Here is a 23,463-nt window from a genome sequence, read left to right on the forward strand (position 1 = left end):
GGTTTTGGCTGAGTGTTACTGAATACTTTTACATTTTCTTATGGGTTACCCGTGATGGCAACGTAAAAAGTAGCAGAATATATAAATTTGAAAGCAAACTGAGTAAAAAAGGAAAATAAACTTGAGTGGAAAGTGAATGTTTCCCCCCCCCACCCCCCCCCCCCCCCACCCCCCCCCCCCCCCACCCCCCCCCCCCCCCACCCCCCCCCCCCCCCACCCCCCCCCCCCCCCACCCCCCCCCCAATACAATGGGTAAATATTTGTTACACCTTGGATAACTATCAAAATACAAAAAAAAAAAGTTAATTTCCCTCGTTCATCACACTCTTCCTTTATTTTCCCTTACACAACTGCAATTTTTTTTGCTACAGTCCTCAAAACCTTCAGGTACTATTGCAACAACTGATAGGCATGGGGGCACGAGTATTAAATATCAGTTCGCATACATCCATAACTTTAAATGTAAATTACTAACTAAAAATAGGTGACAGCTCACACATTAGTAGAAGTCTTTCATTTGATACACGGTACTTCAAGTAGCCAATTGATAACACAGAGATTACTTTGTTTCTGAGATACAATTTGGCTAACCTAGAAGAGCCACCAACAAATAACTAATGGTAAGACGAGGTTTAATATTTTACTGCGAGGCAACACTAATAATATTATGTACTTAAGCTTACCAAATGCTGACCAGTCAAAATATCCACCTCCACCTCAACAGCGGTAACCCCGTAGATTGTATAGCTCTTTCCGTCATAACTGGGTGTAAACCTGAATAAAAAATCGTTGACATGAAGATTACTACCATTTTATTTTAATCATGACTAAAACACACCACTTAAATACACGATTAATAGATGACAGGATTACAGACACTTACTATCGTTGTACGTTACAAAAACTTATAGACGACATTTCGAGAACAAATATCAGTTCTCTTCTTCAGATATCCAAAGCCAATACTACCAGTTTTATGTATGCTGATAACACAATACTACCCACTAATGGCAACACAGTAATGGTCTTCTTACAAGAGCATGAAACAGCTTATAAGCAACCTTCAGATATTCCAGACGTAATGACCCAATAGTAAATCCTTCCACGATGGTCAAGGAAAATTTTAGTGAGAAGAAAGGAGAGAATATAAACATATCCAACATCCTTATCGACAATCAAGTAACTCCTTGGTGTAACCTTTGTCTAATTCCGACCACCTGCTCGTCAGTTCTGCGTCTCCTACAGAGCCATAACCAAACATATCCGTGGTGTGTATTACTGCTTTCTCAGTTGTCACGAATGCGCGTGTCTACTACGTATCTCATTGTTATTCTTCATTGAGTGGTAGTGTTGTGATTAGTTTGAAATATTTATCTTGTTTTATAGTAAAATGTAATTGAACTTTTCAGTTTAGTTACATATTAAAATTAAATTAAAGTTTATTTGAAAAATAAACAGTTTTGTAAATAGTTCTTTATTTATTTTTATCAATAAATATGCTAAAGGTGATTCCACATCCGCTTTACAATCCGGATCTTGCACCCAGTGACTATCACCTGTTTCTAGCAATGAAGACCTGGTTTGCGACGAAACGCTTTGATGAGGACGTAGAACTGCGGGAGGGTGTGACTACCTGGTTGAAGTCTCAGGTGGCAGAATTTTATAACGCTGGTTTCTCAAAACTAGTTTACCGCTATGATAAGTGCCTACATTTTTAGGGTGACTATGTTGAAAAATAGTATTTTTAATGTAACTTACAAATGTATATAATACAATTTTTTCCTATATTTTGTTTTTTGTTCAGGTCAAAACGTAATCTACTCTCTGGATAGCCCTCGTATTTCTCGCTTTTTACAAGACAGCCATGTTTTACACTTTGGTAACCTCTAACTTTGAGTGATAAGTTATATTTAGATTAAAAATAAAAAACAGCAGATAGAGGTTAAAACTAAGGTTGTTACCATTTTGCAAAATTATTAAATGATTACTGATAAGATACTTACATGTAAGAAGAATTCAAGTTGATCTTCTGAGCTTTAGCTAAGGTAATAAGTTCTTTCCATGAGGCTTTTGGATTTTCCTTCTTCAGAGGGGCCAGTCTTCTCATGATTTCTTCACATGCAATTTTCGTAGCCTGAACAATGAAATTTGTAACAAATCTTAAACCACATAATTTTTTCAATTCCTATTAACTTTTAATCAGGTTGCAGTTAGTGAGTTAAATTTAACATGTGTAAGTTATATGGCTATCAACAAGTAGCCAATTGATAACACAGAGATTACTTTGTTTCTGAGATACAATTTGGCTAACCTAGAAGAACCACCAACAAATAATCACAGTTCTATAGGGTATGACAGGTTGCAGGTCCATTGAGTGAATAAATAAATTAGTTTTAAGTGTAAAAATGTTGAGTAGCAACAAAAGTGGAGTTGCTCCAAGGGAGAGCAGATCTACTGTGTAAACCTCAGGCATTATTGACACACGCAGTTATTCAATACTTCTCCAACATTATTGTCCACACAGTGTCGACCTTCATATTCAACTTTAACCTTTAGAACTTGTACGTTGGATGTCGTCTGTAAATCATAATTTTGCTGTTTCAGTCGTACGTCAGCCAGCTTCCGACAATGTAATGGTTTAGCAATGGTAGGAAGGGCTGATTCAATGTGACTGGAATTTGGTACTGTTACAGACTTGACTCCTGAAATATGGAGTCATGTTCGCCTGAAGAGTTAAAAAAAGTGAGCAATAAAGAACAAGAAAAAGGGTATTATTTGCCCTTAACTTTACTAGGGTGATTGTAGAGATGTTTTATTGTCACTGTGTTTCTTTTGCATTTACCTTTCAAATGACATGTCACAAGGGGTTGCAATTTAAAAATTATAAACGACCACCCTTTACCCCCTTTTAGGGGAATATTTTACCCTCTAAGTAGTCCAAAAAAGTATTTTAATAGGTATGGTGAAGATTTTACATCAATATCTCAATCCGTTTAGAATATATCCAGGCGTATTTACACCTTGAATGTTGATCTCACTCCAGGAACTTTGTAGGGATCACCTAGTTGGCAACTCCATGTGTCGGGAGTTTGGGTCATTTTATGCGGTGGCACACTTCCTATCAACCCTTTTCTATTATTATTCCCTTTTTCATATTGTTGGCAGTGTAAAAAAGATATTCACTACTTTTAAGTATGCAACAAAAAATATATTTATTACGAACTATCATCTTTGCATCGTATTAGTAGGGAAGAAGTACTCTCCATTACGTAATATGTAAAGTTTTACGTATATGAAGTTTGAACTCACATAAACAGCGGATTCACTTCCACCACTGCCCCCAGTAGGACAGACGTTGGGGGATATGAGGGAGTAGTAGGGCTTGATACTGACACTCTGCACGTCGACACCCAGCACGTGAGCACATACTTGGGCTACCTGTAACAGCAGAGCATCGCTCCTGTATACTACATCATCCTGACCAACGATGTTTAAAACTATTAACTTTCTGTGGTAAACTAAGAAATTGTGGAAAATCGATGGAAGATGATACTGATGGATATGGTATTCCGATCAAATCAACTTTTGCGAGTTGATAACCTGTTCCCAGAAACTAACATTGAAGCAATAAATTGTATTACAATGCACAAAAATTATAAAACTCAATAAAAAAACCATTGTGTGATAGTCACTTTTTTCCGTTCTGAATGTAAAAACACATAACTTTCATTGGCTATATGTACAGAAAAAATACTACACGATCATAGTAGTTACAAAATCATAGATAATAACATGCAGCATTTGGTAAAAATAAGCCAGCAAATATGTAAAGCATATAAAAATACAGTTTAGAATTTTAACTACATTTTGGTACCAAACACGACTAATTCTGTTGCACTTCTGAGTTAAGTTATTTAAAAACAAAGAAGCGTACACATAAAGACGCTCCAGTATATTACACCATTATTTGGAGGATTAGGGTAGCTAAGATTTTCATTTGGAATAACGGACAAATTTACAAGGATCGCCTTGTAATTAACGTTATTCGATGAAAATTCTCTTCCTCCTTACAAATGTTTGTCCACTGTACTAAACAATATAAGTAACCAATATCCTCTGGTGCTTAAAATGTTTTGGTAATACACAGGATTCAGGACAACCAATCAGCAGTCTCCTTCATCTTGTTTCATTCCACGTTGAAGCCGAGGGAAGAAGGCTCAGAAACCGAACACAGCGGTTGAATATCATTGGCAGACACTTGATACCAATGATTAAATGCACACAGTTTAAAGCACATCACAAAATCTTTTTCTATTATGAATGTGGGTGAGCCAGTTTGTTCATTGTCCAAAATCTAGGAATGGAATTTTCGAATAAACAGAGAGAAAATTATGTTAAAACATTAATCTATAATGAACCAAAAACGTTATATATTGCATCCAAAATGCATTATATAGAACTTTAACATACATTGCACAAACGTACATTGTCAATGTCTAAGAGAGAAATGAAATGACTCCTGCGCTAGTTTGGGTGGAGGTCATAATGGAAGTGTTAAAAAAATGTTAAAATGTTACACGATAATTGTTGTCTCAGATAAAATGTTTTAGCTCGCTACAACTAAACAAACCATCAGAGATGTAAATAAATGCTAAATTAACATCAGCCAACCTTAAACAGACTGACTGTTTGGCTGAAAGTGACAAATTTTAAACTAATCTCTTTAATAATAATTGTGTAGTGATAATGTAACTGTATTCTATGTGTCTGACGGTCAGTTTTAAGTGTGTCAAGCTAAAAGACATAATCTGAAAAAAAAGTTATTGTTTGATATTTTCAAAAACTTTTGATTACATTCCTATTTCAGCCTCCTCCACCAAAACCGACATGACTGAAGATTGATTTCTTAAAAGAACCTACACTATTACTTTCAAGAAAAAACCAGATTATATGCTTAACAAGTGCTCCTAGTCTATTTTAAACGTTTTATTATATTGATTATAACAGGTTTCGCCATTATGCCAGTAAGCAAACTCTTTTATTCCTAGGATGTTACAGGAAGATTGATTCTTTTCTTCCGTAAATACACTATTATATTTTGTATCAAAACAGTGATATTTTTTGAACACTGTTATTGAGGTTATAAAGAGTTGTTTTAAGCTACCCAAGACTAGCCTTATTACTATCGAGGATTTGGCCCATTTGAAGACACCCCAAGACTCACCTTTGTATTGAGGCCTTGGTCCAACTTGACACACCCGACTCACTTTAGTATTGAGGTCTTGGCCCAACTCGACACCCCAAGACTCACCTTTGTATTGAGGCCTTGGCCCATCTCGACACAACCGTGACTCACTGCCACCGAGCCATCGTCACCGAACACGGACACCATGGAGTGGTAGTTGCCGAAGTAGGAGAAGGGGTACGCCATGGGCACCAGAGAGATTCCCCGTTTCCTCCACCGGTTTGTCTACAACACAGTCGGCAGTCTCAGTCACTGCAAGTGTCACAGGGCTCTCTTATTTTCTAGCTAACGAAAAGACATCACAGAGATTTCTCATGTTACATTCAATTTAGCCTCTCCGAGAACATTAATATATTTTTATCTTTGTGAGTAAATAAAAATTGCAGTTTATACACGATGTTTTTAAAAAACTCTCACTGGAAAACTTTAAGACTATGTTTTTTTTATTACTGATTTTCTTAAAAGAAGGGACTGATCCCCCTTTAAGTCTTATTCTGTCCGTCCTCATGGGCCACTGGCCTGTGCGAGGATCTTATCAAACAGAATAAGAAGGAGATTCGATACAGTACAAGCTCGATGGTACTGATAAAAAGTGCTATGAAACATACAGGATTTGAACGTGAGCTATCTCTAGCTCAGATGCAAAGTCCGACGTCTTAAAACTGTTCTGCCACCCCATCTACTGAGAAATGCTGAAAACAAAATGTAAGCAATGGTCTATCTCTTTTCGTCAACCATCTGTATGTGTTTCTTTCTTTAAACACTGTATTATTTAAACAAATTGATCAACTTCAACCTAACTTTAGTAAACTCTTTTATGTTGACAGGATCTACCAATAAAAAATGTTTGGTTGAATTTGCAAGTTAAATTAAAAATGATAGCCACTTAAAGTATTTAAACTAAAATATCTCAAAATTGCTAATTTTACAAACATAAATTGTTGTATAAAGTTTATTAAGAAATCAAATGACAAAAAGTATTGAAATCTAATATCAAATTGTACCGTTTGTATTAAATAATAATTCTGGGTTAACTGGATTACCGGTGGAAGGAGTAGGCCCAGAAGAATGATAAGGACTGGACAGTACAAAGAGGCTGCTATCAGCGAGGCGCGCATCGCAAATGGCAGTGTTTGATAACAAAATTGAGAGGTAGGGTGAGGTAGACGTGCCGTACCTCCCGTCTCAGTTGATCGGAAGTTATAGTAGCGAGTAGACTTTGATAGTGCTTAGAGTTAATCTTTTTGCTAATCGTAATCGAACCTGCGGGTAAGGTGAACCTTTTAAATGGAGTCCAGTCAATATTCATTCTTAGTTATTTTGAATAATTTTGGGGAAAGAAATATTGTAAAAATTAAATTTAATGGGAATTTAGGAACTTGTCCTTTTGATCTGTGCAATATAAAACTTGTTGGTGCAGTGAGTACATGTATATAAAATTTTATGTAAAAATACTAAAAGAGTTTTGTGATTGTTATGCGTTCAGCAATAATTTTTAATTCTCTAACACTGAAGAATTTTTATAATAAAAATTTCTAACACTGAAAAGAAGTAATATTTAAAGTAAAGTAAAGAAAATTAGTAACAAATATAATTGAACTTTGAAGATAAATTAAAGTGAAGAATTGCCAGATCAGATTAGAGTGTGAAAGTTTTGAATTTTGAAAATTGAATAAAAAACAAGCTGTAAGAACTTTGTACGTTTTTGGAGTGACGAATATATTACAAGTTTGAATTTAAAAGTCATCAAGAAGTTTTTATTTTAATTTTAAATCCAGTAATTATTTTTAAGAAGAAGTTTTATTTTAGTTTGAACTTTATTGATTTCAGAAGATTTTCTTTTATTTTTTGAACCTTCACATAAGTTTAAATTTCAAAGCTAACCCCTCATGTGCCAATAAAACGGTACAAAATAACTGATTCATTGCAAGTTTATTCAGGATATGCATGTTTTCAATCTCGAGCATCTACACAATAAGATTACAGTTCAACAATGAAAGAGTTTAAATATATTAAAACCCTATATAATTTGTTACCTGTTATTTCTTTCATAAATTTTTTACCAAATGTTAGTTTTGTAAATTTCTTGTAAAATTAGTACTTTTAAAAGATTCAAAAAAAATACTCTTTAAATGGCCGCCATTTTTGAAATTGTATTTGAAAATGCAACCAATGTTTTATATTGATAGATACTGTCAACATAAAGTTTTGCTAATGTTTGGTTAGAATTGTCTGATTAGTTTAAAAAATGATTTTTTAAATAAATAGAAACAAAATTTAAATAAATCGTTAAATCGTATACTCACCATCCAGAAGTCAGCTGTAAGATCCATAGCAGACCTAAAAGCACGAGAGACAGTTGCCGAGAAGAATTTAAAAACCTCAAAATTAAAACAGTAATCTCAATTTACATACAGGCAGTCATACTCCATGTTGATAAATTAGGACTCCAAAAGAAACAAGATTACATTTTCATGACACTAGACATTCATCAAGAATCCCCGTTGCGAGACATAGGACAGCTCTTTATGAAAGAAAACCATCATTCATCGGGGCTAAACTCTACAACCATCTCCCTGCTGACTTTAAGCTACTGACAGGCGAAGCGCTGAAACACAGATTGAGCTCCTGGTTGACAGATAATCCAGTCTACTCAATCGAAGAGTTTCTTGACAAGACCAAAGACAGTGGACTTAACTTAAGAACATGATAACATTGTATATTCATCCAATATTGAATTGTCTAACCTCAACATACTTGACACCATTCTCTGTACTTGATGTTCAGAAATAAAGCATTATTCTATTCTATTCTATTCTAAAAAAAGAGACATACCATTGTTTGCATTCAGTTTTTGGCTCGTCTTGGTCCATGGGATAATTTCCAAAAATTTGTACTAACCAATTTTTAAACAATCATTATAATTGTGGAATATTAATATAATAAGCTACATATGTTCTGCAAATTCATCATTCATTCTTTTAAAAACATTGGTGAATGTGCTCTGTTGAATGTTGGTTTCACTAAATGCTAAATATTTGAAAAACTCAAGCTCAAGATTATTACTTACTTTGTTGAACTTTTCAATAGCCTTGACTCTCTTGTCAAAATCACTGGTTTTCTTGAAGTCTTCAATCATGGAAGGTATCGGAGAGTCCTCTTGTCGCCTGTTGGCCATCTTGACTTCAATTGGATCTTTCTTCACGACACGAGCAATGTGTTCCATGATGGTCTCAATGATGGAGATCCCCTCAGTTGAACCTAGCAAGAACAACATTAAGTGAAGACAAGTTGGGAATTTGCAATGTGTTCCATAATGGTCTCAATGATGGAGACCCCCTCAGTTGAACCTAGCAAGAACAACATTAAGTGAAGACAAGTTGGGAATTTGCAATGTGTTCCATGATGGTCTCAATGATGGAGATCTCCTCAGTTGAACCTAGCAAGAGCAACATTAAGTGAAGACAAGTTGGGAATTTGCAATGTGTTCCATGATGGTCTCAATGATGGAGATCTCCTCAGTTGAACCTAGCAAGAACAACATTAAGTGAAGACAAGTTGGGAATTTGCAATGTGTTCCATGATGGTCTCAATGATGGAGATCTCCTCAGTTGAACCTAGCAAGAACAACATTAAGTGAAGACAAGTTGGGAATTTGCAATGTGTTTCCATGATGGTCTCAATGATGGAGATCTCCTCAGTTGAACCTAGCAAGAGCAACATTAAGTAAAGACAAGTTGGGAATTTACATTGTGTTCCATGATGGTCTCAATGATGGAGAACCCCTCAGTGGAACCTGAGCAGAGCAACATTAAGTGAAGACAAGTGTTAAGTATTATTGCGTTAAATAACTTGTTTTTTATTGCCTAAAATGAAAAAGGCTACTTTTATTGAACAATAATTATGTATATATTTTTTGGGCAATTTATACTCTATATTTGCCTTTATTTTACTAAACTGTATATACTGCATTAATTCTATATCTCTTTCTGCGGCCTAGTGCCTACAATACCATTCCTTACTGGATTAAAATATTCACGTACAGTGACAGACCAATGAACCATTGTTTCACGAATCAGCTGTTTTACTGTACACTCACCAACCAATCACAACGGTTGACTTATCAATTGCCCACCTTGCAAGCGACTGCACGCTTGCTCAGTGTACGCTCAGTCCCGCCTGGGGCACTTATATAGCACTCTAGCCACTGCTGACCATACTTACTCAACACGTGACTTTATGCCCCATGTGTTACTCTCTCACTTAAATATTAGTTTATCTCTATTTGTTGCACGTTTACATTAACATTAAAGTCAGTGCTCTGGATTGGCAATCTCTACCAGAACGTCTCTGTTCCCGGACACCCGCGTCTACCGTGCTCTACAGGACTGGCCACAGTGTTATGAACTATTCGTTTGCGGTCGTATTGTGCGTGAGTGAATCCGTGAAGGACATCTTCCATCTTCACGCCTGCCTACAAGACAGCAGCAGCCTATTTCCACACTTCCTGATCACAACCTGGCCCTCAACAACAGCAGACTACGGTTACCCCTCATGAAAACAAAGGTAACTGTTTATTTTCTGCAATTTATTTGAATATGCACTGTTCATAAACTCATTATGTGTAACCTGGTGAACTCTTGTTAAAATATCAGTGTGTTCGGCGTCTTCACTGCCTAGTGTGAAGTGGTCCTTCTTAATCGAGCCTCTAAAATCTTATTTCACGGTTCTCATAACCAAAATCCATTCTTTTCATGGTCCTTAGCGAGCCGGATAATAAGAACTTTAGTCCATTGGTGAATATCAGTGCAATCTCAACTCATAAGCTCTATACAGTGCATATTTCAAAGCGTGGTTTCAGGTTCTTTCACGATTGCAAAGTCCATGCAGCTGCAGAGCAATGTGCTCGGCAGTTGGTAAACCTGGGTTCCGGTCCCCTCTCTACTCATATCAGCTGTGACGTCGTGATCATATCAGCTGTGAGGTCGTGATCATATCAGCTGTGAGGTCGTGATCATATCAGCTGTGAGGTCGTGATCATATCAGCTGTGACGTCGTGATCATATCAGCTGTGACGTCGTAATCATATCAGCTGTGACGTCGTGATCATATCAGCTGTGGTGCTCCGCTCTGTCGACTGCATTGTTTTGTTGACAAACAAGCTTTCAGACTGTCACAGCACAGGTGAACTGATTACTGTTTAATGGTTACCGCTTCTCAATATTGTTGGTTATCAGCCCTACTTGTAATACGCATTATTCTAAGCAGGTTACGCGAACTTAAATATAAACAATCTTGGTTATTGACACTTTACCTTGAGCAGGACTCTATACTTACGAGCACCCTTATTGCAAAATTAAATGTTTATTTTGTCAACACTATATTCTAGTCTCAGCTTAAAAAGAAAAAAAAGCTACTTACTGCTCACAAATTGTTTATTATAATTTCTATTTGAACATTGCTCACGCATATGTATGCATGGTTTATGGTTACTGTCACAACACTACCACTGACAGTTTACATGTAGTACGTGCGCATACTGTTTCCAGAGCCTTTGCTACATCATAGCTGAATTTAGCTCAACAGTAACCTTAATTGTTGTTTATTATTTAATAACAACTTGTTTTGTTTACGTTTTGCCATAATAACAGTTTATTTTATTTTCTCAAAACAAAACTATACTATAGGCCTATACGAGCCTACTCTACTTATTGCATTATTATTGGGTTTTTACCTCAAAAAACTAAACAATATTTTTTAAATATTTTTCATTGTATTATATTGTTTAGATACTTCTTATTTCTTGGGGAAAATACTTCAGAGGAAAATAATTTAGTTTCTATTTTTATCACTGTCTCAATTCAAGAGGACAATATTTTGTTTACTTTTCACCTTTGAAGTTTTACTCAAATTGATTAATTTTCTACAAACACTTTCAACATGGCGATGTCTCTTAAAGTGGCCAATGCAAAGCGAGAACACCTCTTTTCTCAGATACAAAGTATCTATGATTTAACTAAGAAGACTTCCGATCCAAATATACTTCAGCAGTTGCTTGTCAGAGCTAAATCTACTCAGAGACTTAGACAGGAATTTTCAGCAATATTAGACTTGTGCCACGAGTTGGAATTAAAAGTAGATACCGACTATACACCTAACTATTCCGCATTAGCGAGCGTGGACGAGTTAGTTGATTACGTTTCTGCTAACGTGCTTATGATTGAGACCAAGAGACAAGCTAAAGCTAATAAAAGCGAAACTATTCCGCCTGCCTCCCCTCAAGTCAACGTCCGGCTACCGAAATTGGAATTAAAAACTTTTGATGGAGCTGCCTTGGACTTCTGTACGTTCATCAGCGTTTATGAACATGCCGTACACAACAATGCGCACTTAAGCGATGTAATGAAATTTCAATATCTCTTGAGCGTGCTTTCAGGCGAACCACTCTCTCTGATAAAGTCGCCAAATATAACTGAGCAAAATTATGCAATCGCTTATCAGCTGCTGAAGGATCGCTATCATAATACTAGGCGTCTACTCACACTACATTTAAATCAAATACTAGACCTTCCTGTCATCTCCAGCACATCTGTGAAGAATATCCGTACTTTCCTTAATCTTTTTCACGAACATACGCAATCACTTAAAGCATTAAACAATGACATCACTAGTAACAACCCACTTCTCTCAGCCTTGATATTACGCAAGATTGATAATCGGATGGTGACCCTTGTTATTACGCAAGATTGATAATCGGATGGTGACCCGCCTAGAACAGTTTCGAAAAAAGGAAGAGCTTCATACTTTGCCCTCGGTTGAACAAATAATTGAGTTTCTCAACCAGGAATGCAGCCACATTGAGAACAGTAGTCTACATGACAATATTGTGGACCCCAAGAACGCTTCAAGTTCTTATTTTGGGTCAAAACCCAGATTTGATAAGCCCAAATCATCTCTTAAAAACGTGAGCTTGTTAGCGGCTTCCTCTCCACCCTCCTCGGCTTATAAACAAGGCCCATCATGTTTTTATTGCCATCAGAGCGGTCATAAAATTTATGGCTGTCCCAGCTTCGGCCAAAAGACACCTCAAGAACGGCACGGGATTATTTAAACAGCAAAAACCGCTGTTCTTCTTGTTTGGGGACGCACAGATTAAGTGAATGTCAGTCTAAATTCACGTGTCGAACATGTCGTGGTCGTCATCATACCTTGCTACACTTCACTGATCGGCCAACGCGGTCCAGTGTTAGTACATTCGTCCCGTTGTGGAGAACGGCCGTGACAGCGGCCGGCCTGCCCAGAGCAGTGCAACACCTACACCTGCTGTCCGCCCCACGCCTGCGACCACAGCGCTCACCTCCTAGCCCGGCCGAACACACCACACTACACGCTCATGGCACACTGCATCGAGACCTCGCCCCTAGTACCACGGTTCTTCTGGGTACTTCTCTTGTCAAGCTCACCGCCTCTAACGGATTAGCTTATGTCTTTCATGCCTTAATTGATTCAGGAAGCATGCTAAATTTTATTAGCGAGAAAGCCTCCCAACTGTTGGGTACACAGCGCCGTCCGGCCACTATTAATGTCACCGGCCTTTCTCAAACCTCTGCTCACACACGCGGATTTTGAACTCTGGGCGTGGAAACTCTTGCTGGCCACCCAGTTGCCGCCCCGCACTCGTTCCACATATTGCCACAAATCACTGTAGACCTCCCACGAGTGCAAATATCTCAGGAGGTCATGAATAAGGTTAAAAACATTATACTGGCTGATCCAACCTTCCACCTCCCTGGTGGCATTGACGTGCTTATTGGTGGAGCGCTATTTTCACATATTCTTACTCACGAGACCTACTCTCTTGGTCTCAATTTACCTCACGCCCTGGGCACCTGTTTTGGTTTCGTGCTGATGGGGACGGCTCCCTGACGCCACTGACGCAGTCTGTCTCTACTATGGCTGTCTCTCTTCTCTCGACTGCTGAGGTGGACCTCCACGCCTCTCTGCAGCGTTTCTGAAGTACAAGGTTGCTGACTACAAGGAGCAATAGTTTGGCCTACATTACTACTGGGGGTGCTCACCAGGGGCTCTACACCAGGTGTGACTGGGAATGTCTGTCTTGACACTGTAGCAGTTGATACTCCAAGTGGCAGGGTCGTAGATGCCGCTTGTCATGAAGTACTGGGTATAAGGAGCAATAGTTTGGTCTACATTACTACTGGGGATGCTCACCTGGGGCTCTACACCAAGTGTGACTGGGAATGTCTGTCTTGACACCGTAGCAGTTGATACTCCAAGTGGCAGGGTCGTAGATGCCGCTTGTCATGAAGTACTGGGTATAAGGAGCAACGCTGTCATTCTGCGACACTCCATCGTCTTGGTAGTAGTCCACGTGCAGATTCTGAATCACCCCGTTTTCATCCACCCCAGCCTAAAAACCACATCTTTCATGTTTACCATTAACACTTATTAATTCTTTATTCCAACAGATACAAAATTAAGCATTTTATTAAGTATCTTAGACAGATTTTGATGACTTGCTTGGAATTTCAAATATATTCGTAAGGGTAGTTGTGAAAAATTCATTAGTTGTGAAAAATGCTTGTAACCAATCGTTGAACATTGATGTTCAGCTCCTTCAACTTTCCTTTTAACCCTTTGAGCGCCGCCGCTCCCGTGTGCCGTTGTTCGCTAGACCGCCAGGCGTATGGGCACCGCACGAATCCAATACCGCCACGGCAAAATCACCCGTTTTTGCATGGTCACATATTAAATTACACAACTTTCGTAAATTTTGAGCTAGCCTTTTAGTTTTGGTTTTGTTTTTGAGGGGAAGAGATGTACTTTCAGTTGATGTAATAAATTACAGTTTTATTATTTTTTTTTACATTTGTTTAGTAGTATGTATGCCTGTCGAAATTAAAAAAAATACAAAATTAAAAAACTTAAGTTTGGGGTTCAAAAAACACACTGAATAAGTAACTTGGGCTCAAATAACGTTTTTTTAACCTAAAAGTACGTATTTTTTTGAGCATATAGGTACTAAAAGTTACAAATATATTCCACAGAAATTGCATAAAATAATGTAATTTAAGTAAAATTCAAAACATTTCAAAAATTCCGCTGTAGGATGAAGATACACTTGTTACTATAGAAACAAGTAAATATCAATATTTTATAGTTGAAATGAAGCAGAGCAATACAATTCAAAGTTGATATAAATATATTTAAATATATTTTATATATATTATGTTTAAACTATAAGGACAAAGACGTAAAGTTCACAGAGCCACTATAGTGGCCTGGGGCGCTCAAGGTACCGCATACAGCGAGCCACTATAGTGGCTCACAGCGGTCAAAGGGTTAAGAGAGAATGGGGAGACTAGCTCTATCCATTCAGAGTGTACAAAAAAAATCTCATTATACAGGTAAAAAAATGGATGGAAAACAGGAAATATTAATCTGAAGCCCTTGCGCACTACCACAAGTCAGAAATGTAATCGGCGAGGATTCTTTCCATTTCATTCTTCTAATACGCTGTTATTTTGTACATTTTTACAAAAAGAAAAAGAAAGTACAAAATTATGAGTTTGTTTTTGACCAGTATTCATTAAAATTGTACAACGCATCCTCAAAAAGAACTGCTTTTAAAGATTTTTTGAACTTCGTAAAATTTATTTCATTTTTTATCGATGTTGGGTGGGACATTAAAAACTGTATTTCTATATAAGTTGGCTTCTTTAAAACATTTCTTTATTATGTTTAATTATTTGTGAACTGTTTGTAGTGTGTTATGTCTTGTGTTATAGCTATGTTTGTCAAAAGTTTTAGGTAATGTGCCAATAATATTTTTCACATACAAAACGATTTTATGTATATAGAGACTGTAAACCGTCATTTTTCCCATTTTAGTGAAGTGATTTTTACAATTTGCATCGTGATTAAGATCTAACATAATTCTTATGGCTTTTTTTTGAAGGGATAAAATTCTGTTCATATTACATAGAGATGTTGACCCATACACTTCCACTCCATATGAGATGTGTGTGTGGATCAAAACAAAACAAATAGATTTAATCGTTATTAAATTACAAGATAGGGATAACCTTTAGTTGCAAAAATACCAGAACTTGATTTAGAACATAGTTTATCAATGTGAAAGGACCAATTGAGCTTGTTATCTACTACTAATCCTAAAAATGTTATATTATCATGAAAATTGACTGGAATTTGCTGATTTTTACTCAAGATATTGGAATTCTGACAAGAGAATTTGACAAAAGTGTATTTATTTTCAGTAAGCAATAGATTTAACGTGTTTTGTTTTTTACTGTGTTTATTGCTGATTCTATTCCAGGAAAAATGCTGTCAATATTTTTGTCAGAGACAGTGACATCAGCAAACAGACAAGATTCATTACTAATTTTGAGTTCTGCAAGGCATTGTGGTAATTTAACTATATAACAAAGAAATAAAAATGGCCCAAGTACAGATCCCTGTGGCACTGAATATTTAATCAGTCTAGTTCTTCCATATAAAAAACGCTCAAGAGAAACGGTAAAAAACACTCAGGAGAAAAAAGAGGGAATGGGTGAACAAAATCCTAGAGAAAGCGGAACAGGATAGGACGGCAAACAATAGCAGAGACTTTTATCGATCGGTGAGATTTTTCAGGAAGGGATACAGAGCAAAGAAGGGATACAAGTATGGCAAGAGTATTTTAAAGATCTCTTGAATGTAGAAGCATTGGAGGAAGAGGAAGAGGAAACCGAGGAAGTATATCAAAATGTGGAACCAATGGTCCCAGATCCAACACTACAAGAAGTAGAAAATGCAATCAAGGAATTAAAAAACAATAAAGCTCCAGGAGAGGATTCAGTATCATCAGAATTGATTAAAGCAGGAGGGGCAAGACTAGCGAAGGAGATTCACAAATTGATTCTGAATATTTGGGAAAAAGAAGTGATTCCAAATGAATGGAAGGAAGCGATAGTCATCCCTGTCCATAAGAAAGGTGACAAAAAAGAGTGCACCAACTACAGAGGAATTTCTCTCCTAAACTGTACCTACAAAGTGCTATCAAAGATTTTACAAAAAAGATTAGAGGAGTATACATCCAATATAATAGGTGACCACCAAGCAGGCTTTACTAGAGGTAGATCAACTACCGATCAAATATTCATACTGAAGGAGGCAATTGCCAAATACCATGAATTCAATAAATCCTTTCTATGCCTTTTTATTGATTTCTCCAAAGCATATGACTCGATTAGTAGAAGAAGACTCTGGAAGATTATAGAAAAGTATGGAATACCCAACAAATTAATAAACTTGTCAAAATCATGCATATCAGGATCTAGATGCAAGGTTAAGATAAATGGGGAAATCTCGGAAAAGTTTGATGTAAGCACAGGCGTAAGACAGGGGGATGGATTGTCCCCATTGCTATTTAATTTAGCTTTAGAGGAAGCATTACAAGAAGTAAGACAAACAGAAGCTGGAATTACAATAGGGACCAAAATAAATGTTCTTGCATTTGCGGATGATGTTGCAATTATAACGAAGAGTAAAGAAGAGCTGAAAGTGCTGGTCGCAAAACTCCTAAAACAAACACAAAAAGTTGGTTTAAGCATAAATGAAGAGAAAACCAAAATAATGGAGTATGGGAGAACAACCCAAATAAACAATGAAAATAATATAGAAATAGAAGGGCACAAATTTGAAAAAGTAAACAACTTCACTTATTTGGGAGTAATGCTGACGAATAATAATGAAGAAGACATGGAAATACAACAAAGGATAAATGCAGCACACAGAAGTTTATCAGCATGCCACAAGCTATTAAGCTCTCGACTACTATCACACAAAACCAAACTCCGTATATATAAAACCATTATAAGACCAGTTCTGTTATATGGCTCAGAAAACTGGGTGTTAAGTAAAAAAACAGAAAAACGTTTGATAGTATTTGAGAACAAATTATTGAGAAAAATCTACCCTTGAAGATGGAGAGTGGAGGATAAAACATAATGTAGAGTTGAGGCAACTATATATGGACCCAGACATAGTGGCCGAGGTGAGAAGTAGGAGAATGAGATGGGCTGGCCATTTACTAAGGAAGGAGGACTACTCCTTAGTCAAGAACGTCCTTGTAAACAATCCGGAGGGCAGAAGACCACCAGGAAGGCCCAAGTTGAGATGGCGAGACCAGATCAGAAGAGACATAAGAAAACTGGGAAGAAGAGACAATGGATAGAGAGATCTGGAGACAGTGTGTTGGCGAGGCAAAGTACCACCTTGGGTACCAAGAGCCACGGCAGTAAGTAAGTTCTTCGCCACAGTGTGAACAACTAGGGCTCAGTCTATTGGAGTACTTGATCTTGTGGCCACTTGTAGCATTTAGTTAGATCGACATATATTTGTTGTGGCGATAGGTTATTTAATATGAAATACATTAATAAATAGGGGAGAGGAAGGTGCCAGAAAATTTTTGGGGAACAATTAATTTTCTAATTTAAATAATATGTAAGGACTCATTACAACGTACTTGGGAATCAGCGTGTCTATCATATTTCTGTTAGGTTCAATATATATTACAATTTAAATGAATTATTTATTTTTTGGTTTCATATTATCGTGCACGGGTTGCCAGCTTAGTCCTGCATGACATCTTAAACCTATTTTGCAGTTGCCAAGCTTAGTTGTTTTATTACTTTATACAGGACACAAATTTAGCTTTTTCACAATGAAAATAATTAGGCTACATTCTTAGCAAGTTGTTTTACAACTATGTTTCAAAGAAACTAGACCTGTGGTTTAATTTATAATTTGAGATTCTGTGTATTAGTAAATAATATAAATTACAAAATTGATGACAAAACTTTAAGATAATTATTCAGGAAACAAAAACTTGTCGTTTCACAAAGAAATACATTCAGTTTGTTTCATTTTGCAAGCTGGCCCTTAGTTTTATGACAGAACAAAATAGTAATGACAGTCACAAATAAATAATAAAACAGTATTCATAAAACTAGTTTGAGAAATTGGCAATTTTATTGTAAGCTACATCTGCAGTGATTTTAGGCCAAAAACAGTGCAAATAGCATCAGAAAACAAACCCTGTCATTGAATTGCAATTAATTAAAAATACAAAATATTTTGCTCATAGTTGATAGGCCTGTACATGAAAAAATATCAAATGGTCTGCAGAAAGTGTACTGGTACACAATATATCGTTAGAAACAAGAACCCTGCTGAATTAGTACATCTCAACACCGTGTTCACACTGAGATCGTAAGTTCAGGTTCGGTGCACTGAACGAGTAACGGTTGTGAGTCTAGCCCAATGGGTTAAATTAAACCATAAAATCTATATAATTATGTGTTAGGTTAGTTATTTACCTGAAGAAGAGATCAGATTGCAGATCTCGAAATGTAGTGTTACTGATTTTTTGTATCACTGAACGATGGAAAATGTTGGGAAAAATCCTGTTACCTTCATCTGCTTTAACCTTCATCATGACAAGAAGCGGGGAACAAAATAGAGAGGGAAGGCAGATTTTCTCTTGCAATTTCTATATTGACAAGTAGTCAATGTTAATTTTTTTTTTTCCTTTCCTGAGGGAAGAGGACAGTTTGTCCCCGCACTTAGTCCTAAAAAGGACCTTTGTGCCTCCCTTACTTTAATTTTGTGCCCTCAAAGACCGAGGCTTTTGCAAAAACCAATCAGATTTAAGGGCTCCTGTTCTCTAATGTCCTTGGGGCTGAGGAGATATGCTCCCAAGTATCTTTTCCGAGTCTCTACGATGGCAGGACAATCCAACCAAATGTGCTCCGCTGACTCCTCCTCCTCTCCACAGAGTCTACATTCGCTACTCTGACTAAGGCCTACCTTCATAAGGTGCTTCCTCAGAGGGCCATGTCCTGTCAACATTCCTAATATCAGTCTTATATCCTCCTTATTCTGGTCTAGGAGAGCTGTCCACCCTTTAGCTTAAGGAGAGATAAACAATTTGGATAGTCTTAAACCTGAGGCTCTACTCCAATTCTTGTGTCTTGTCCTCTTTTCCCAATCTTTGACCAGAGCTTTAATGTTGGAGAAGGCTATCCCACAACCTGACTCAGGCCCCACCAATGTGGATTCTGCTCCCTTTTTGGCGAGGATGTCCGCTTTTTCATTCCCATGAATACCTTAGACCCGGTACCCAACCAAGTGTTACTCTGTTATTCGTTGCCAGCTCTGCTAGAGCATTCCTGCATTCCCAGACCGCTTTCGAATCAAACGAACAGGTATATTAATTAAGTCAATGTTAATTAAATTTATACTAGCCAGGCCTCCGCTAGAAATCTAGTTTCACCGAGACCACAGAGGGAGGGTGCGCACCTTGTACTTAAAGAGGACACCAGCACGCTTGCCCACGATCTCCATATTCTCCTCAAGTGTCATGATGACACGGACAGGCCGCTGCAGAAGATGTGCTGCCACCGCACTTGACACGGCTGTGATCCCAGACTTGAGCAGCTTTCCGCCGTAGCCACCGCCAATACGCCGCACTGACACGTTGATGCTGCAAAAGCACATTTAATAATGAAGTTAAAAAAAACATATTATGTTTCTCACTAATTATTCTTGAGACACAATTTGAAAACTCAATTCATGGAGTCTCTAAAACCAATTCTATTTTTTATATCTAGATTTTATTTTGCTTATTAATTATTTGTATGAATCATCAGAATTTGTGTTTGTTATATCTCTATATATATGAACCATTATACTTATTCCAGCTGTTTTTGTATAAATGAAAAGTTCTATTACTCTACGTAATTTTATTAGTTAAATTAAATATGCGTGCTTATTTCCAGTCTCAACAGTTTTTAGCAATTATCGTATGATAGCACTGCAAAAATTAAATTAATTGAGATGAATGATTTACTTTGCTGAATCTAAAAAATATTTAACAATTTTGAAACAAAATCTACTTAATATATTTTTATTAAAACCCAACCAACAAATATTTGAACTGACCCATTCAACCCAACTGACTCATGTCCCACAGTTTAAATAAATTTATTTTTCACTTCGTTAAAATTCAATAAATTCCAGTAAATGTAATTTTGGACGGATACAGTCAAGTTACACGACCTGACAAATACCTGTTGTGGGGAATGTCCAAGGCGTACGCTATGGCGTCTTGGATGTTGCTGGGAGCCTGGGACGCAGGGTAGACGTCCAACCCGTCCTCCGAGGGCACGCTGTAACATGTCTGCGTCTCCATGGTGAAGTGATACTGAGAGGGGAACCAATGAGAGCCCTCGATGGTGTGCTTCACGTTCGCTATCGCATGGGACACCCACAAACTAAATATTATCCAACTATATTTTTATACTATGAAACTCATAGGGTTAAGAAATCATTCTAATACTAAAATGAACAACGGGGATAGATTAATGTTAACAAGTTAAAGTAAAAATAATGACACAATTTGAGAACCCAACTCAAAATTACCATCGCGACATGTTATTTGCAGTCTACGATTTGCCAGTGGCTATATTTAATTTTACCTCTCCTGTTCAAGAGCCTGTGTATGTTTAACTTCCAAAAAATGATATAAAAAGATTCGAAATGTATGGGAATTTTTATATATAGTCAAGCAGGGTTGCTGAAGGGGAAATTTCTCTTTCTGCTGTTGGCAGCAAGAAAGCAACTTCTGGTGAAAACATTCTAATACTCTACTTTTTCCTTTCATAGAAATAACAACATAGGTTAAAGAAGTCATTATTACAACTTAATAGTCAGATGTCATTTACAGTTCTCTGATTTGTCAGTGATATCTTCAATTTTACTTCTTTACTATTTTCTGTTCAAAACCATCTCATATCTTTGTTTAATTGAATATAAACCTCCTCTTCTAAGTCCTCGTGTAAGTCCTTGTGTAGGGAATAAGTGACTGGGACTTTCATATTTACCCTTACCATATATAACATTTCTTATTTATCCAACCTGACAAATCATTAAGTGATACCAGAGTAATTTAAGGACATATGTATATGCTGGAATAATCTCAACGTGAACTTTAACAAATTTTAAACTGGAATAATAGTTTAATGTTATTTTTATAATTCTAATCTATTAACTGAATAGCAAAATTAGAATTAACATTAAACCTTTAATGTTTAACGCTTTTACTTTTTATAAAATACCATATATCACTTACATAAAAGAATTTAAATAAAACTTGGAACTTGGAATGACAAATCTAGACTCTTATAAAATGTTTAATTGAGTGTTAATTATAATAGAAAACTAATACAAATTAGAAACATTAACAGTGATATCTTATGCTAAATATGTTACAGAAATGGTTAATAGATCATTAGAAACTTCCAACTCTGGCTTTTATTACTCACTTCTTCATGTTTACAATTACTTTAACTCGTCAAGTACTATCTATATCACTTTAAAGTGCTCGCCCATTTTCAAGTGTATGATAGGGTTATTTTTTAAATTATTTTTGTATTTTAAAAATGCGTTTAAAAAAAATGTGTTTCAGAAAAAAATATGCGCTACAAGGTGAAAAGTAACAAAAAATGGTCTTCTTGACTGGCAGAATAAAATACATTGTCTCAATCAATGAGATATAATTTTTTTTAATGTAGTAATTGAAACTGAAAAACATAAAAATTATTTAAATTTTATTCTGAATAAAATAAATGTTAAACCAAAGCTTTTTGAGCAGCCAGCTGATGTACAGTGCTTTGGCTGATTCAGCTGACTTGTATTTCTCTTAATCTTCCAAATTAGTACCGTCAGTTCCACCAATGCACCGAGAAACTTTTCGTACACTTTACTTTACAAATAACACAAATATTGAAAAAAATATCACAGTGCAGTGCTAGGACTTTACTACTTTAGTAGTTTAGGTCTTTGCAATGATCCCACTAATATTATAAATGCGAGAGTTGGAATGTTTGGATATTTTGATGTTTAGATGTTTGGAGGTTTGTCCTCGAATCACGCTGAAACTGCTATACGGATTGTGCTGAAATTTGGAACAGGTATAGCTTTTGGTCTGAATTAACATTTAGAGTGCTTTTAACCACCCATAACACATTCATTTCACCAAATAAAGTCAAATTCAAATTGAAAAATTTCATAAACCAAATTAAACAGGCACTAAACAGCTGTTCACACCTTCAGTTTTATGTCGACAAATGAAACATCTGTTTACATTTAAATTTGATCAAATATTAAGTAAACAGTGTAATGCAGATTATAAATAAAAAGTTAATATCAAAATTTTACCCCAGATCACGCCAGTGATGAATTAAAATCATCTAATGCATTTTATATATTATTTAAGCACTGTTATAAAACCAATCTAAATTAACAAAGTTATGAATGTTTTCACATACGTTACTTTAAACTGGGGGGCTTCCTTGACATTGCGATATGGCATTTTAACAGTGGCTTATGGGAAAACAGAGAAATTAATACTAACATGCCTCAACGTATCAAAAAAACCTTAATAAGGATTTCTCCCTTATACCGAAAGTACATAGGAAATGGGTAGGACTTCTCCATAGGCCGTAATAGGCTTCTCAGTCCTACTTATGTGTATATTTTCTTCATCAGGACCAAAAGGCAAACCCAACTATGTCCCTGGAAATATTTGAGACGGAAAGTATATTACAGAAGCCCATAGTAGATGATTTTGACCAAAGTAGATTTCCAAGAACTGCATAATCAAACTATATAGTATTTTGATCGAGGCAATACGGCATGCTAAATTGTGACATAGTAAGTGAATTTAAATGGTCTGCAGTAGGTACTTTTTAATCGAAGTAGGGGTCTTGGCCCTATACGTAAGTATACTTTTTTTCTTCGACAGGACAAGGCAAACTCTAATATGGAAATATCTTAGACCTGAGATATGTGATAAAGGCTAGAAATAGACACTTTTTGACTGAAGTAAGTTTTCAAGACCTGTGTATTGTATTTTCTTGATCGGGGTAACAATACAGGCTCAGCTGTGTGACGTTGGAAATATAATTAATTTGAACCAGTAATGCTCTTCCACGTGCAAAAAATGATATATTAATTAAATTAAACTCTGATACTATTTACCATGAACTTAAATAATATCCACTTGATGTATGCCTACTTACGTTTTAAAATTTTCATAGAACTCCATCATATTACATCATAAGTGCTTTTACTAAGTA

The 23,463-nt window shown here is 36.3% G+C and overlaps 1 protein-coding gene across 1 annotated transcript in view; it reads right to left on the minus strand.

The window, feature by feature from the left end:
* Positions 1-650: 650 nt before the first annotated feature.
* LOC124368019 (xanthine dehydrogenase-like) overlaps positions 651-23,463 on the minus strand; it is a 72,912-nt gene continuing 50,099 nt past the window's right edge. Inside the window, 9 exon segments of the mRNA XM_046825291.1 lie at positions 651-774; positions 2,004-2,134; positions 3,310-3,438; positions 5,312-5,470; positions 8,316-8,506; positions 13,324-13,471; positions 13,473-13,673; positions 19,625-19,808; positions 20,395-20,575. Coding sequence (XP_046681247.1) covers positions 666-774; positions 2,004-2,134; positions 3,310-3,438; positions 5,312-5,470; positions 8,316-8,506; positions 13,324-13,471; positions 13,473-13,673; positions 19,625-19,808; positions 20,395-20,575 — 1,433 coding nt within the window. The 3' untranslated portion in view covers positions 651-665.

Source organism: Homalodisca vitripennis, chromosome 8, assembly GCF_021130785.1.
Source record: "Homalodisca vitripennis isolate AUS2020 chromosome 8, UT_GWSS_2.1, whole genome shotgun sequence".
NCBI classification, from domain to species: domain Eukaryota; kingdom Metazoa; phylum Arthropoda; class Insecta; order Hemiptera; family Cicadellidae; genus Homalodisca; species Homalodisca vitripennis.